This window comes from Miscanthus floridulus, chromosome 18 (assembly GCF_019320115.1).
Source record: "Miscanthus floridulus cultivar M001 chromosome 18, ASM1932011v1, whole genome shotgun sequence".
Classification (NCBI taxonomy): Eukaryota; Viridiplantae; Streptophyta; class Magnoliopsida; order Poales; family Poaceae; genus Miscanthus; species Miscanthus floridulus.
In genome coordinates this window covers 32,459,083-32,476,449 of record NC_089597.1, presented here as the reverse complement: position 1 = coordinate 32,476,449, position 17,367 = coordinate 32,459,083, and the positions used below count along the sequence as shown (strand labels likewise).

The following is a 17,367-nucleotide window of genomic DNA, read 5'->3' as shown; positions in this document are numbered from 1 at the left end:
CCTTGATAGGATTAGCATGCTGAAACAGCAGGGTTTGACCGGCTTTGGTATTGTTTCAAGTTTCCTTCGTCGCCGGGTTCAGCCCCTGAAAGAACGGGAACATCTCGGCTTTGAGTATTCTGGGGCCGAGGATCCTTCGCGCATGGTCCCAGCTCTTGAGCTGACCGGTGAGGAGGTACTCGAGCGCCTTCAGAAGATGCTAAAAGGAGTGAGCGTCATTCCTCCTGCCATCTCTGAGTTCTCGGCCATCAACCCGCCCCCAGCTGTGAGTTGTCTATCTTTTTGTTTGAGTTCTTTATGTATTCTTGCTGCATCCGCTCTTGCTTAGCTTTTCTTTGTCTCGGTGTTTTATCCTTTTTCGTAGGAGCTTGGGCGGAACTTTGTCGATCCGATCCCCCTTGATGTTCTCCCTGCCGTGGCGGAGACTGGGGATCGCCTAGCTGGTACTTCTGCAATTAGTAAGTCTCGAACCTTTACAGCCCTTCCTGGGGTTTCTTCCGGATTTGTTGATGTATATGAAGAATATGTTCCTCGTCTAGTCCCTCGCGGTCCTCGCAGTGTCCCGAAGAGGGGGCGAATGGACGGGTCTTCATCTGGCTTGCCTGTCTCCAAGAAGCCTCGCAAACCAAGTACTCCCTCAGGTACTCTAGTTGTTGCTAGCATGCTCTTAGGTGAGCGCATTTAATACTCTTTGTTCTTTTATTTTCCTGTTTCTCTCTTGAACCGAGTACTTTTCATCTCCTTTTCAGCAGGTGCTCTGGTTTCGTTGGCTGAGGAAGAAGAGGATGATGAAGTCCCCCTCATCATGCGGCGGTGAGTTGTTTTTCATGTTCTTGTTGCACTGAATTTCTCCTCTTTGTTTTGAATTTTAGTTTTGAACTTTTTTGAAGTAATCGGAGGTCGGGTGTGAGTTCTTCCGAGGCTCCCACGCCGACTTCTTCTGAAGCTCCGGTGTCGAGTTCTTTGGTTGCCTCTGTCCCGAGTTCTACCGCTCCTCCGGTGCGGAGTTCTTCTACGGCTCCAGTCCTGGCTTCTTTCGTGGCCCCGTTGTCGGCTATCCTGCTCCCGTCGTCGGGTGGCGGGGACGTCTTCGCCGTCGTGGTTCCTCCTGCGAGGCCTTCTCTTGGCTTCGCGAAGAAGAAAGTGGTTGGGTGAGTAGATTCTAGCTTTATCTTTTTGGCTTTTATCTTCCTTCCTCTGGTTCTTAATGGTGCTTCCTTTTATCATCTTTCAGTGTTTCGTCTTCTCTTATTTCTTTATCGACTTCTTCTCTGCCTCCTGCCGTACCCACGAGTTCCGAGCCTCGGGACTCACAACATTCTGTCGATGAAGTCGCCGCGGGGGCTTCAGAGCTACCCGGCGGAGTTGCGAACTTGGCCGTTCCGGAGGTGACTGTGGCCGTCGCGCCGGGTCCTTCTGAGGATTTGGCTCCGGCTTCTCTGGAGGTTGCCTTGGTCGCTCCTTCTTCGCCCCAGCCGGCCTCTCCTTCCCCTTCTCTTGCTTCTGGTGGAGCCTCGATTTCCGGTGACGTGGTGCAACAGTTCGATGCCACTTATCGGTTATCGGAGCTGACCGCAGCCTGGGGGAGCTCGTCGACCCTTGCGTCTTCTTTTGGTGAAAAACTCCAGGTAGGTTTTATTGCTACTTCTTTTTTGCATGCTTGTTTCTCTTCTATCCTTACGTCTTGTTTCTCTTTGCCTCTTTTTGCTCAGTCTTTCTCTCGCGATCATTCTGGCTTCTTCTTCTCATCTGAGAATGAGAGGAAGTTATCTTCGGAGGTGGACGCTCTGAAAGCCGATCTTGACCTCCTCCGGGCTGAGTTGGAGACGGAGCGTCAAATGCACCAGAAGGAGGAGAAGACCCTTCGCGCCCGGGTAGTGGAGACGGAGAAGCAGAGAGATGCTGCGGTGGAGTCTGCGAAGAATGAATGCAAAGGTGCCGCGGGTTTTGCCTGTTTCTTCTTGTATTTTGACTTGTTTTCCCGCTGACTTGTTCTTGGGTGTCCTATCTAGCTCTTCGAGTTGAGAAGCAGAAACTCTCGGAGAGTATCGATGAAATGAAGGCTCTTGTCCGTTCTAGTCACAATAAAGCTGAGGAGGTAATTACTCATGCTGAGGAAGAACTCGCCCTTGCTAGGCTGATTAGGCGCAGAGCTGACAGAGATCTTGTGCAGGCCCAAAAAACTATTGAAAACTTGTCCGAGAAGCTGGCGACGGCTACTGAGAATTGGAATGCTTTGTGGAAATCTTTTCGTTCAGTAGCCGATGTCCTTCGGACTCCGGCGGATGACGGGCAATCTTGGGCGCAGTTCATTCCCCGGATTCCGACTCGTTTCCAAGAGTTCGCGAAGAGGTGTGCCCAAGTATGTACCAAGAATGTGCTGGCCCAGGTCCAGGTCCTTGCTCCAGAGGCGCCTCTCTCCAAGATAGCAGAAGAAGCTGATAGCCAAGAATATCTTGACGCCGTTGAAAGGATGGAGCCTGAGGTCGAAGATCTAGCCAGTAGGGTTGTAGATAGTCTAAATATTGATATTTCCCTTTCTGATGACAATGCCTGACTCGATTGAGCATCCTCTTGTAATATTACACTCTTTTTAAATGAAGATTCTTTATTTTTGTTGATGTATTCTTTGCCTGGGTGCGGTTGAAGTCATTTGACTGGCTGAGTACCTTGTCCTGTTCCCGTCTCTGCTCCGTAAAACAACTCTGTGCGTTATTCTGACGAGGCCCCTCGATTTGTCGAGTACTTTTCTTTTCTTTCTCCCTTGTGATCCGTCGGGCGCTTTGCATTAACAACCTTTCGCCTGCGCTATGTGAAACGACTCGGTATAGAATGTTGCCTTGACAAACTTCGGCATCCGAGTGCTTTCTTGAGTGGCGCTCGTGCTTTTCTGAAGAAAAAAGTATTCCTATTCCTATCTGGATGTAGCCCCCGAGCCTCTTGCTTTTCGGAACGAAGTGCTGGAGGGTCTTTTGAAGTTAAATTTCGGTCGACTTGTTTCGGGTGTTAGCTTTTAGCTACCCTCATCGGCGGGCTCAAGCATGTTTTCAGCTATTTTGCTCTCGGCCGGGACGCTCAGGCATGTTTTCAGCCATTTTGCTTTTTATTTCGGGTGTTAGCTTTCAGCTACCCTCATCGGCGGGCTCAAGCGTTTTTTCAGCTATTTTGCTCTCGGCCGGGACGCTCAGGCATGTTTTCAGCCATTTTGCTTTTTGTTTCGGGTGTTAGCTTTTAGCTACCCTCATCGGCGGGCTCAAGCGTTTTTTCAGCTATTTTGCTCTCGGCTGGGATGCTCAGGCATGTTTTCAGCCATTTTGCTTTTTGTTTCGGGTGTTAGCTTTTAGCTACCCTCATCGGCGAGCTTAAGCGTTTTTTCAGCTGTTTTGCTCTCGGCCGGGATGCTCAGGCATGTTTTCAGCCATTTTGCTTTTTATTTCGGGTGTTAGCTTTTAGCTACCCTCATCGGCGGGCTCAAGCGTTTTTTCAGCTATTTTGCTCTCGGCCGGGATGCTCAGGCATGTTTTCAGCCATTTTGCTTCTTGTTTCGTGAAAACAACTCGTTGAAAATCATGACAAGACATGCTGTGGACGAATGTCATCTTTATTGATCATGAGTATAAACTACTACATATGTTGCTGAAGAGTATTGCTTTTCATCGATTGTGAACGTTGGTCCCTTGTGGCTTGCATATCTGTTTTTTCTTGAGTTGTTTTTACACGTAGAATCTTCTTAGCTGGCTGATGTGCCATGTATTGCTGACTTCTTTTCCATCTTCGGTTATTAACTTGTATGTTCCTGGTCTGGTGACTTTTGTGACAATGAAAGGACCTTCCCATGGACTGAGTAGCTTATGTCGTCCGTCAGTCTTCTGTATCCTTCTTAGTACCAAGTCTCCGACTTGTAGTGATCGAGGTTGGGTACTCTTGTTGTAATGCCGTCTTAAACCTTGTAGGTATCTGGCTGATTGGAGGGTAGCATTTACTCTGACTTCTTCTGAGCTGTCGAGTTCTAATCTTCTTGTGTGTTCTGCTTCTCCTTCATCGTATTGTTCTATTTTTGGGGATGTCCAGATCAAGTCGGCGGGTAGTACGGCCTCTGACCCGTAAACTAGGAAGAAGGGTGAGTGGCCTGTTGCTCTGCTTATTTGAGTTCGTAGCCCCCATACTACTTTCGGTAATTCTTCAATCCATTTGGACCCATAGTCCACTAGTTCTTCGTATAGCCTTGGTTTTAATCTGGCTAGTATGAGTCCATTAGCCCTTTCTACTTGTCCGTTGGCTTCTGGATGTGCAACAGACGCATAGTCTATACTAAAACCACAGTCTTGTGCCCAGCTCCTAAACTCTGTAGCTGTGAAGGGGGAGCCTAGATCTGTGATGATTCGATTGGGCATGCCGAAGCGGTGCATAATGTCTTGGATGAACTCGACTGCTTTGGTTGCGCTGTATTTCGTGAGTGGTTTGTATTCAATCCACTTGGTGAACTTGTCGATTGCCACAAAGATGTACTCGAAGCCGCCTTTTGCTTTTTTCAGGGGTCCTACTTGATCTAGCCCCCAGCAGGAAAAAGGCCAAGCGGGTGGGATGCAGATAAGATTGTGAGCTAGTACATGGGCTTGTCTTGCAAACATTTGGCAACCTTTGCATTTTCTGACAAGTTCTTCTGCGTCTTTCAAAGTGGTTGGCCAGTAGAATCCGGTGCGAAATGCTTTGCCAACCAGTGTCCTTGAGGCGGCATGATTTCCACAGCAACCTGAGTGTATTTCGTCTAGGATCTCTTTACCCTCTTTAAATGAGACACATTTTAGGAGTACTCCTGATGATGCTGCTCTTCTGTAAAGTTTATCTCCTACTAGAACGTAGTTTTTGCTTCTGCGAACAACTTGGGTGGCTTCTGCCTTATCTGCTGGTAATTTGTTTTCTTTGATATAGTCAATGAAAAGTTGGGTCCATGAAGTGTTGATTATCAGGATCTGAATGCCTTTAGCCTGGATTTCTTGTGTTGTTTCACCGGGTTGTTTGATAGAGGGAATTGATAGCTCTTCTATGAATACGCCGGGTGGAACCTTTGCTCTGTCTGATCCGAGCTTGGCAAGGACATCTGCTGCAATGTTAGAATCGCGTAGGACGTGTAAAATTTCTAATCCTTGGAAGTGTTTTTCAAGTTTCCGTATTTCAGCACAATAAGCACCCATGTTTTCTTTGGTGCAGTCCCAATCTTTGTTGACTTGGTTGATGACCACTGCTGAATCGCCGTATACGAGTAATCTTTTTATTCCGAGGGTAATCGCGACTCGTAGCCCGTGGATGAGGGCTTCATATTCTGCTTCGTTATTTGTAGCTTGCCATAATATCTGAAGGACGTACTTGAGTTGTTTTCCTTCTGGAGAAATGAGGAGAACACCTGCACCAGCCCCGCCTAGTTTGAGTGAACCATCAAAGTACATCTTCCAGTGGTCAAGGATTGTATCTGATAAAGGCTGTTGAATCTCTGTCCATTCGGCCACGAAATCGGCGAGGGCTTGAGATTTTATTGCTTTCTGTGGGGTGAAATTGATGTCAAGAGCTCCGATTTTGACTGCCCATTTGGATATGCGTCCCGTGGCATCTTTATTGCGTAGGATGTCTCCAAGTGGAAAATCCGTCACTACGGTAATCTTGTGGCTTTCAAAATAGTGGCGAAGCTTCCGTGAGGTGATGAGTAGAGCGTAGAGTAGTTTTGTACATGCGGGTACCGGATTTTGGATTCTGACAGTACTTCGCTGATGTAGTATACGGGACGTTGCACTTTATACACGCGCCCTTGTTCTTCTCTTTCTATGACTATTGCTGTGCTGATTACGGTAGGAGTTGCCGCAATATATAGCATCATATCTTCATCTTTCTTTGGAGGTGTTAGGATAGGCGACGAAGTGAGGTATTCTTTAAGTTTTTTGAAAGCTTCGTCGGCCTCTATTGTCCATTCGAACTTGTCTGTCTTCTTTAGTAATTTGAAGAAAGGTAACCCCTTTTCGCCGAGTCTTGATATGAATCGGTTGAGGGCCGCCATGCATCCTGTTAGTTTCTGCACATCTTTGACACTTCTAGGTGGGCCCATCTCTGTTATAGCTCGAATTTGCTTGGTGCTGGCTTCGATCCCGCGCTGACTGACCAAAAATCCGAGTAGTTGTCCTGAGGGAACCCCAAATACACATTTATTTGGGTTCAATTTCCATCTCCATTTCTTTAAGTTTTCGAAGGTTTGCCTTAAATCTTCAATTAGAGTGTTTGGGTTCTTTGTTTTCACCACCACATCGTCCACGTATGCCTCCACATTTTCACCGATTTGATTCCCAAGGCAAGTCTGGATAGCTCTTTGGTACGTGGCGCCAGCGTTCTTTAGTCCAAACAACATGGTCTTGTAGCAGTAGGCACCGAACGGGGTGATGAAAGATGTCTTGCTCTGGTCTTCTTCTTTTAGTGCGATCTGGTGATATCTTGAATAGCAATCGAGAAAAGATAATAGCGCAGATCCTGCTGTCGAGTCAACTATCTGGTCAATGCGTGGTAGCCCGAACGGATCTTTTGGGCAATGTTTGTTGAGATCTGTGTAATCGACGCACATGCGCCACTCGTCCGTGTTTTTCTTCTGTACAAGGACTGGGTTTGCTAGCCAATCTGGGTGTAGGATTTCCCTGATGAATCCGGCTGCCATCAGTTTTGTTATTTCCTTTTTAATTGCTGCCTTCTTGTCGGGTGAGAATCGTCGTAGCCGTTGTTTTACAGGTTTGGAGCTTTTGTTAACATCAATTCTGTGCTCAGCCAACTCTCTTGGGACCCCTGGCATGTCGGCTGGCTTCCAAGCGAAGATATCTTTGTTGTCCCGAAGAAAGTTGGTGAGCGCGAGTTCCTATTTTGCCGAGAGGTGAGCGCTGATAGTTGCTGTCTTGGAGGTGTCGCCTGTGCCTAAGTCGATTTGCTTGACGTTGGCTTCTTTTGGTGGTGCGATGATACTGGGTTTTTTAGCTGGTATTTCTAATTCTTCTTGGTTTGTTTCTGCAGCGATTGCGGCTATTTCTTTTCTTCCATTGTCGGCTTGCGCTTTAGCTGCAATTTGGATCGCCTGAACGTCGCAGTCAAAAGCGCGCTTTAAATCGCTTCGAAGAGAAAGTATACCGTTGGGTCCTGGCATCTTAAGCAGTAGGTACGGATAATGTGGTATTGCCATGAATTTGGCCAGTGCTGGACGTCCGAGGATTGCATGATATGACGAATCGAAGTCGGCGACTTCAAATTTGATAAACTCTGTTCGGTAGTTTGAAGGAGTTCCAAAGGTAACAGGCAAAGTAATTTGTCCGAGTGGCATGGCTGCTTTGCTGGGTACTATTCCGTAAAAAGGTGTGCTTGTTGGCGTAATCATCCCGGCGAGTTGTAGTCCCATTTTCCTTAGAGTTTCTGAAAAGATGATGTTGAGTCCAGCTCCTCCATCGATTAGTACTTTGGTGACGGTCATACCAGCAATAGTCGGATCTAGAACCAGTGGGTAATGGCCTGCGTTTCCCACGCTAGTCCATTGGTCTTCTCTGGTAAATTGGATAGGATACTGTGACCAATTGAGGTATCTTGGTGTAGCCGGTTCTGCCGTCATAATGGTCCGTAGTGCTAGTTTTTCTTGATGTTTGCTTCTGCAATCCGGAGCCCCTGAGAAAATCACTGCTACCGTTCCCCTGGGTTTTTGGAATCCTTTGTCCTCGTGGTTGTCTTCTTCTCTTTTCTGATTGTCCTCTTTGGTGTTTTCCTTACTATCTTTTCTTGTGTATCGATCGTTGAAAGTGTAGCAATTTCCGATGGTGTGCCTCCCGCCAGGGTGCAATGGGCAACGTATGTTTTCAATGTCATCATATCTTCTAGGTTTGGGAAACTTCTTTGATTTGTCGGCCATTGCCATAGTATTGTCTGGTCTACGTTTTCTTTCTGGATGTCTGCTATTTCGGTGATTTCGCTTGTCTGAGTTGTCCTGGTTGCTTCTGTCCGGGAACCTCTCTCGTGTTTTTTCTTCTGCAGTAATCATTTTTTCTACTGTACGTCTGAATTCTTCATTGTTTCTCGGATTTTCTTTGTAGAAGTCTTGGAATTGCCACCTAGCCATGATTCCGTGAGAGAAAGCTTCAATTACTTCTCGTTCGGTTATGTCATGCACTTGAGCTCGTAGTTCGCCGAATCGTCGATAGTAGTCTCTGAGACTTTCACCTCCCTTTTGCTTGAGTCCTTTTAGTTCCACATGAGTGATTGGATGTGTGATGATTCCTGCAAAATTCTCACAAAAAGCTCTTTGCAAATCCTCCCAATTTCTGATAGATCCTGGGTTCAGTTTGTCGAACCATTGGAGAGGCATGGCTTCCAGTGCCATAGGAAAGAACAGGGTTTTGATATCGTCGTCTCCTCCGGCTAGTTCAATTGATTGTGAATATATTCTGAGCCATTGTCTTGGTTCAGTTTTGCCATCATACTTGGAGTGGTTAGACGGTTTGAATTTGTGAGGTAATCGTACCAATGCAAGCCTGTTCGCGAAACAGGGGAATCTGTCGGGTGTCTTGGTTTCTTTGAATTCGGATTCGGCACCTTCTTCTGGCCAGCTGTCGTTTTCATGGGAATAATCTCGCGAGGTTGTCTGGGTAGGTACCCTACTCCTAGTCTTCCTTGGTTGTTCAAATCGGTGGCCTTGATTATGTTCCTTCCTACTTCCTCCGTCATGGCTTCCACCCGGCCCAAGTCTTTCGAAAGCGGATTTCCTTTGATTTTGATCTTCTTGCCTGTGGGTTGTTGATCTGGCGGGTAGTCTTGATCGGGCTCTCTCTTCATAAGTTCTCAGGATCGTTGATCGGAGCAAGTCTTGGAGCTGTTCATACTTCTCACCGGGATGTGAAGTTGTTCCGAGTTCTTCTAATGCTTCTCGAATCTTATCGTAAGGTGTATTCGCCGTGCGTCTCCCCTCGACTTCTCGTTGCGATTTTCTTTTGTCGTACTCAGCCAATTCTGACTCGTATCTGATCCAAGCTTCCCTACGCTGCCTAGCACGGTGTTGACGCCCTTGCTTCAACTTGTTTTTTCTTTCTCTAGCTTGTCTCTGACTATCTGTTTCTCCGTCGTAGCCCTGGGCAAAAGGTGATATGTTGGATTCTGATTCATCTGATGATCTGACATCGGGTGCTTCCGGGGGATTTAATGGTGACCGCGGTCGTCGAACCATGAGCACTTCTCGCGCATGAGTCGTTCTGTTATTGGCATTAGTTTTCATGCTGTCGGAGTCGCTGATAACTTTAGTAGATGCCTCGGTGTCGTAGATCGAGTCTCCTTCTTGGTAAGGTAGAATAGCTGTTGTTGATGTGCCGACTAGTTGGGTTCCGCTATCCTCAGGAACGGAACCCGGCCAGTGGATGATACAGTCCTGCGATGTTATCGTTAGCACGAGACCCTCCTGAGCTCCTGTCAGTGGTATCCCGAATCTAGGATTGAAAGATCTTTCGACCTGTCCCTGATAGGATTTTGCCATGTTGTCGAGCCCAAATGGAAAAGAACTCGACTTCTTGTGAGAACTCTGGGGGTAATCCGAGTTGTTTTGGGTTGTGCTCTGGAATCTTTCCAAAAGAGAACTCGGCTTCCAGAAAGCACTCGGATAAAACTTCGCCTTGGAGCCTGAATTCGAATCAGATTCGAGTGGTCGTGAAATCTGATTTGAATCGGATACTATGAGTTGCGCGAATCTTCTGGTGAGCTGATCCGTTGCAGTTGTTGAAATAGGAACTTCTTTAAGATGATCTGGGTCTTCGAGGAGATGACTTTGAAGCTTGCCGTTGTTATCTGCCTCGCAGATCCATGAGCCGAAGATGAAAGTTGATCCCGTTGGGAAGATTATGTTGTCGAGGTCCATCGAGCTCTCGGATGCAAAGTCGCCGAAAGCCCCTACCTGGCGCGCCAGCTGTCGATGTTTTACCACCGATAGCCTGCCATGGGGGTACCCGGGGCAGTATGTTCGGGCTTCGGCGTATGCCGAACTCGATGGTTAACGCAAGAGACAGCCGATTTATCCTGGTTCAGGCCCTCGATCGTAGATCGAGTAACAACCTTACGTCCAGTCGGCCTTAGCCTTTGCGTTGGATTGATTGTCAAGTGTTGTGTCGTACAATTGTTCTCTCTCCGCCTCAGGAGCCCTGCCCTCCTTTACATAGTCAGGAGGCCAGAGTCCTAGTCGGTTTACAATGAGGTTTCCTGGTAGGATTACTTAATAGTTCTACTACTAAGATTACATGGAAAGAATCCTAGTTGGACTAGATCTTCTTTCTCCTTTGCGGGGTATCCTGTGGGTCCCGCATCGACAGTGGGTTGAACCTCAAAACCACCAGGTGGACGGTTTTGGGTTTGGGCCTAAAAACCCGGGTGGAGGTTCCGAGGAGGAACGGTTCAGGGTGGGCGTTCGGTTCTCGGTTCGGTTTCGGTTCGGTTCCCTCGGTTATCGAAGAAATTCGGTTCCTAGAAAACGGGAACCGATCGGTTCCAAAAATTTTTAGGAACCGAGCATTTCGGTTCTCGGTTATTTCGGTTCGGTTCCGGTTCTAACCGAACTAACCGAATTTTTCCAGAAGACCCCAAGACAATAATAAATATACTTGTTCTAAGGCAAATTTATGCAACACTATATTCATTTTTAATAATAATAATATATAAGAAAACAATAGCAATATAGTAACACAAATATATAGCAGTTCAAATATAAAACACTACACATAATCCTACAAAATACAAGTAAGTGAAGTATAATTCATGTAATTCGGTTCTTTCGGTTAATTCGGTTAATCGAGAGTAGGAACCGAATTTTCTTCGGTTATTTCGGTTCTTCAATATAAGGAACCGAATAAGGAACCAAATTTTTCGGTTTCGGTTCTTTCGGTTTTGGTTCCGGTTCTTTCGGTTCGGTTTTCGGTTCTCGGTTATATTTGCCCAGGGCTAGGAACGGTGGCGACACGTGACGGCAACGAGGAATTTGTATCGAGGCGAAGCTATCTCACGAAGGGTGTGTGGCCGTCGGATCAACAAAAATTGGGTTGGACCATAATGCCCCTAGGCTAGGTGGTTCGCCCTAAAATATTTAGGGGCACTAATAAAATTATATAATAAGCCTATAAATAAGATGAGACTGCCTCCACTCAGCCTTACCTCTCTAGCATTTCATTCTCTAGGTCTCTCTCTCGTTTCTCTCTCTGCTTCAGAGGTCCACAGATGCTGTAGTCATTTCATCTGTGAAAAAACGAATCTTGTAATCCTTTTGCTTGTAGGAATGGAGGCCCTAACCTCCTCTTGTCCTCTGGGATTCAAGGTTTGAGTTGTTTTTGTGAATCGCGCTTCGTGTTCTTCGCGTTCTTGTTTCTCCCTTTCCCCCTCCTCTCATGTTCTTGCTTGGATCTTGAGTTTTGGGGCGTTTTGAGTCAAACCGATTGTTGGAAGATGAACTAGGACATGAGTTGATCCCTTCCACTGAACGAATTTATCTAATTCCTCTCGAGTTCATAGATCGGGGCGATTCAATTTTCGGGGAGTAAAAACCGGTGTTTTTCGCTTGATTTGATTTTCCTGTTCATTGGCTCAACTTCGAGCGATGATCTCTTAGGTGTAGCTCACCTATTGCCTTGTGACCATCTTGTCCGAATTTGGTGGCAGTTGGTTTTGATTTGACCGCAAATCAGGCGACCCGCAGACAGTCTGGGACTCATTCCCAGACAGTCCGGCCATCAGGCTCGGTTTCAGCACGTTTGCGCCCGCACAGTGTCCAAACTCGAGGACAGTCCGGGGTCTAGGTGCGGACAGTCTGCCACCCCTGCGCGAGCCATGGCCAGAAGGTTTTCTCTCGGTTCGTTTTTGGATTTTTGACATGCGCACAGTCCGAGCCTTGACTCCAGACAGTCTGCCATGTCTGTTTCAGTAGTTTTCAGAACCTGTTTCGGTAGGTCGTTTTCTTAGTTTCGGACGGTGGATAATCCACGAGCAAACCCGTCCACAATTCCCCAGTCTTCTCCGGTTCTTGGTGTTCCGTCGTGCGCTCGGTTTGGTTGTCTCTTGATGGTCCCGTTGTGCCTCTAGGTCATCACCGGAGGTGCCTAGCCACTAGTTGGAGCGTGGATACATCATGTTTTTAGTGTGGTTGCTTTTTAGGGTTTGATTTTGGGACAGCGGCCGAATATTTCGAAAAAAATCTGAGGCTCTCATTCACCCCTCATCTGGTCTGGTCGCTGTTTCCGGCCGTTCAGTGGAGCCGTGGGATAAATGGGTTAATACATAACAAGTATAATTTCATGCAGATATACTAGAACATGTCCCTTGAAAGTCTCAGGTATGGATGACTCAATATGCTCAACTGCTAAAAGTGAGTATGCTGGAAAATACAATAGTGAAAGCATCCGTGCAGCAGCAAAATACATATTTATTAAGCAAATTGTTTTAAGCTATACGCTTTGCATCACGAACATCGTGCTATACAGATAGCTTTTTTTTTTGTTCATTGAATCAGTAACACTAGTTGGCAAAGAAGGAAGCTTGTTATAGCATATATTTTTTAGAAAGGAAGGTTTCCCCTGCTTTTTTTATTTCAAAAAGCAAAGGTTACACAGTTTTAAGTTTCGGCACACTGCCAGAATTCAAGGCCTACTTGTTGCCAAACGCCGAACAGCCAATGGCGCCAACTCAGATGATGTATTTTGTCGCTTCTTCCATCCTCCACTGTATTGAGGCGGCGAGTTTGCGTTGATATCCAGTTGTCGTGCGAAGTCTTGCACCTGAGGCCCCGTTCGGCATGCTAAAACTTAGCTAAAACTGACTGAAAATACTGTTTTAGCTGAAAAAAGAAGCTAAACAAATCAGATATAAGTTAAGCCGAACGGAGCCTCAATCTCCATCTCCTGCTCGTTGGTATCCAACGCCTTAGCATCCTTACGAATCTGCAGCAGTATCGTCTTCATTCCTGTCCATGTTGCACCCTGAAAATAGATTTCGTTCCTTAGTTTCCAAATTAACCACAGAACCGACGAAGAAACATTATTAGCCCGACTTATCATCAATGGTACAGTATTTTTCTCTCACAATAAATCAACATCAGTCGGTTTATCAGCCGCAGAAACCATCAGCCGAACAGCTTAGTTAACTTATATCGCTTATTGGCAACCCGAGCTACCGATTCAAAATCTGCATCTATCTCATACCCCCAACAACTCAGAATTCAGAAATTGTGTTCCAGACATTCCTGGCAACACAGCAGTCAATGAATAAATGTGAAGACTCTTGTTCAGAGCAGAAAATACAAGAAGGATCGCTAATGTATCTTCGTTTAACCAAATTATCTCTAGGCTTGTTATAGCATATCTATCAGATCAAATGGGAGTCAGCAGATTAATTGAAGTTGCATAACTAAAAATTAGAAGATATAAATCTTTCGGTCTGTTCGCTGGTTGGTTTCTGGGCTGGTTTGGGCTGGTTGGTGCTGGTTTATTGTGAGAGGAAAACACTGTTGGCTGGCTGGTTTGGGCTGGCTGAAACCAACAAGCGAACAGACTGTTTGTAGCAGACTCGTATGGAGAAAAGCTAATTTCATTTCTCATTTGTTTGTATCATATATCAAGCAGTCATTTAAGAACACAATGGAAGCACTGGATTGGATCACTATTTTCTTTTCTGGGCATGTCCTCATGAGACGACCAAACTAAGCCTTCACCGTGAGCAGTAAGCTCGGGATGCGCTATGCAGACTAGTTGCAGGGATTTTTCCCCCACGTAGGCACATTAAAACGAGGACAACATGGCATGTAGGAGTAAGGCCCCGTTCGCTGATCTGAAATTTAGCTGAAAACACTGTTCCGGTTGAATTGTTGTGAGAGAAAAACACTGTTGGCTGGTTTTGTAAACAGTGAAATGAGAGGGGATCAACCAGCTGGCTGGTTCAGACCAGACCAGCGAACTGCCCCTAAGGTGCATGCCTTCTCAAGGACATTCTTGACATCTGTTCCTAATATTAAGTTTCTATATCAAGAAAAAAAAGTGCTATTATTGTAGCAGGTGTGAGGATGACAGGGCGAAATAATAAGAAAATAAAAGTAAGGCCAGGACGTGGGCCTAGTTAAGCGTTACTCAAGGATGTGTTATCAGGCCTGGCCCGCTAAGAAGGTCCAACCATAATACTCGCCGAGATTTGTTATGTCCTGTTCGTTTGACTTATAAACCGTATTTTTTTAGTCAACGAATAATATTTTTTTCTTACAATAAATCAACAAATGGTACTTTCAGCCATGACTTATCAGCCAAACGACCAAGACAATGGTACCCTCACAACAAACACAGATGCTTAGCAAGTCACAGACGGTGCGAACTGTGAAATCCGGAGATGCGCCTAGCCTACCAGCAGCAAGTCATCTCACAGCAACGTTGACCAAGAGCACGCGTGGAGCACACATCGGTGTAGCTGTGTTGCTCACCGACCGCCGGCGCACAGGCGGAGGCTGGACTCTGACAGCGGCCAGCGGGGCGGACGGGTAGGCAACAGCGCAACGCACACGCGCACAGCAGCACTGCAGGTCTGCAGCAATACCCCAAGCACGTCAAAACGAGGGCAACACGGCGTGCACGGGGGCATGCCATCCCAACGCCATCCTTCATTCTTGGGTCGTATCGTATCTGCCATGTTTTTTCATAGTCTACTCCCTCGGTCCCAAATTATTTGTTGTTTTTGGTTTTCATACCACAAGTTTGACTCAATTGATAGAAAATATATGCAATATTTATATCTTTAAATAAATTTATTAAAAAACTAGATTCAAATATCTTTCTAATGATACCAATTATATATCATAAATATTAATATTTTTTAAAAATATATTTTGTTAAAGTTGTTTATCAAAAAGTAAAAACGATAGATATTTTGGGCCGGAGGGAGTTGGAGAAAAAAAAAAGTGCCCCGTGGGTACGAATACCGAGCACCATAGCCGTTTTCTGGTAAGAGTGCGGCGGCGACTGGAGTGATCCTGGTCGCTGAGGATTTTCAGTGCCATTGATTTGTTGGTTTCGTAGGCACTTGGCCTCTTCCCAAGGTAGACGAGCTGGTGACGTCGTCGACTGAAATCCAATCCAAAATGCTCTCTTCGGATCGGCTCTTCAAATCAAGTAGTACTAGGCCTTGTTTAGTTTGCTCCAAAGTTCCAAGTTTTTTCACTCTCTCTCCATCACATCAATTTTTGGACGCTTGCATGGAGTATTAAATGTAGGTAAAAAAAATAACTAATTGCACAGTTTAGTTGGAAATCACGAGATGAATCTTTTGAGCTTAGTTGGTCCACGATTGGACAATATTTACCAAATAAGACGAAAGTGCTACTATTCATCGGGTTGAAATTTTCTTCAATCTAAACAAGGCCCTAGTGTGAGCGAAAGGGATGCTCGATTTCATTATTTTTATGTGCAAACGGGGCCAATTATATTGTACTACTAGAATATTCATGTTCTCGAACTTTTGGAAAATCCAACTCCAGCACTACAGCGAATTGACCGACCGGCCGATATTCCCATTGACTGGTGTGGAGACCGTCATATATGGGCTGTATGCGTATCGAAATCTCCAAATCCTGACGCCCGCATTCCGCGTGCCTCGGTTCCACCTGGGGCGCGTTTAGTTGGCTCCAAAGTTGGCGCCGACTGAAATCTGGAGGCACTGTAGCGCACGGTAGTATTTTGTTTGTATTTGGTAATAGTTGTCCAATCGTTGACTAATTAGGCTTAAAATGTTCGTATCGCAAAGTACAACCAAACTGTGCAATTAGTTTTTGATTTTATTAATATTTAGTACTCCATGCATGTACCACAAGTTTGATGTGACGGAAAATCTTCTTTTTTATAATGCCAAAGTTTGGATTTTGGAAGCAACTGGCCGGCGGCCGGGTCACCACCGCCGACGGCCTGTACGGTCCGCAACTCCACGTGAGCGACAACCATTCTCCATCGAATGCCGAAAGCCAGATGGGCAAGCGGCTGTCGCTTTCCGTGCAACCTTGTGCGGGTGGGTGAGCAAAACGTCCAACGGGTCAGCAGGCAGCAAGCTTCGGCTTGCACGGAACCTTTGATTGGGCGATGGGTCCATGTCTTCCTGTTTTGTTATGAAAAAAAACACTATATCATAACTGATAAATATAGCTAATAAATCTATGGGAAGTGGAAAGCATCTGCGACGTTCCTATCGGCCTTTTGAAAACAGGTGTACTAGTTTAGGTAATTCTCACGAGCTGTTTGGTTCCTTTACAGTAACGCAAATGTAAAGGCCAGCTAGTTCAAATCTGTTCCCGCCGGTTCAATTTCATTTACGTTTGTCAGCTCAATATCCTTGCGGTATAGAACCAATATTGATCCCATGATTGGCCATGGCCCAAGGGTAGATCAATTAGCCATAAACGATCAACAAGATCTAGGCCCCGTTCGTTTGGAGAAATTTTGAAGAAATCTGGAGGAATTTGTGAGAAGAAAACACCGTTCCGAATGAAAAAAGAAGCGGATCTAAGACGGGTTTAAAGTAGAGAGGACCAACCCCATCCCATTGCTACCATTAATCTAGCTCACAACACTACAACCAACAAAGACAAGCAATTGTCAGCATGTAGAACCAAACATCATACATAAAAGGTCAAGGTACACGCAGTTCGTCATGGGCCCACATCACGAAAAGTGGTTCGGTTCTCGTCCTGTTTGTTTGGGCTGGCTTAGTTTACAAGCCATGACTGAAAGTACTGTTGACTGATTCGGTGTGAGAGAAAAATACTCAGCCTGTTCGCTTGGTCGTAAACGATCGTGGATTATAAGCCAGAACAATATTTTTTCTCTCACACCAAACCAGCCAGCAGTAATAATCTACGATCGTTTCAGCCGAAACGAACATATTGACTGTTCATTGACTGATAAGCCATGGCTTATAAGCCAGATACAGGCAAGCGAACAGGCTGTCTTTCACTGTCTTTTCTTTTCCAAATTCATCAATGTCCCACATCACTAAAAGGATTATTGATGCAGCATGATCCCCGTCCGAATCCACTGCTTTTTTTCCGCCACTGTTGTATGTTGTCTCAAATGTCACCATGTTCGTTTGTTTTAAAAATGGCTTATTCGGCTTCTTTTTTCAACCGGAACAGTATTTTTCTCTCACAACAATTCAGCCGGAACAGTGTTTTCAGCCAATTTCAGCCAAGTTTCAGACCAGCGAAGTATGAATGAAGCCAACTTTTCGATATAAACAATAGCAGCATACACATGAAGACCATCTCCACGATATTTATTTATTGCCAAATGCCGTCATAGTAGTAATAATGGA

At 45.7% G+C, this 17,367-nt stretch overlaps 1 protein-coding gene across 2 annotated transcripts; it reads left to right on the top strand.

Moving 5' to 3' along the window:
- On the top strand, nucleotides 1–870 carry LOC136519674 (uncharacterized). Of its 2 annotated transcripts, none has more exons than XR_010775013.1 (4): nucleotides 1–265; nucleotides 365–458; nucleotides 540–641; nucleotides 750–870. XR_010775013.1 is itself a non-coding variant. In XM_066513052.1 (4 exons), the coding sequence occupies exons 1-4, from the start codon at nucleotides 17–19 to the stop codon at nucleotides 815–817; spliced, it is 510 nt and encodes a 169-aa protein (XP_066369149.1). In that variant the 5' UTR covers nucleotides 1–16; the 3' UTR covers nucleotides 818–852. The 2 variants fall into 2 exon arrangements, 1 of the variants encoding a protein (XP_066369149.1); XM_066513052.1 differs by having other exon boundaries at nucleotides 753–852.
- The last annotated feature ends 16,497 nt before the right edge of the window (nucleotides 871–17,367 follow it).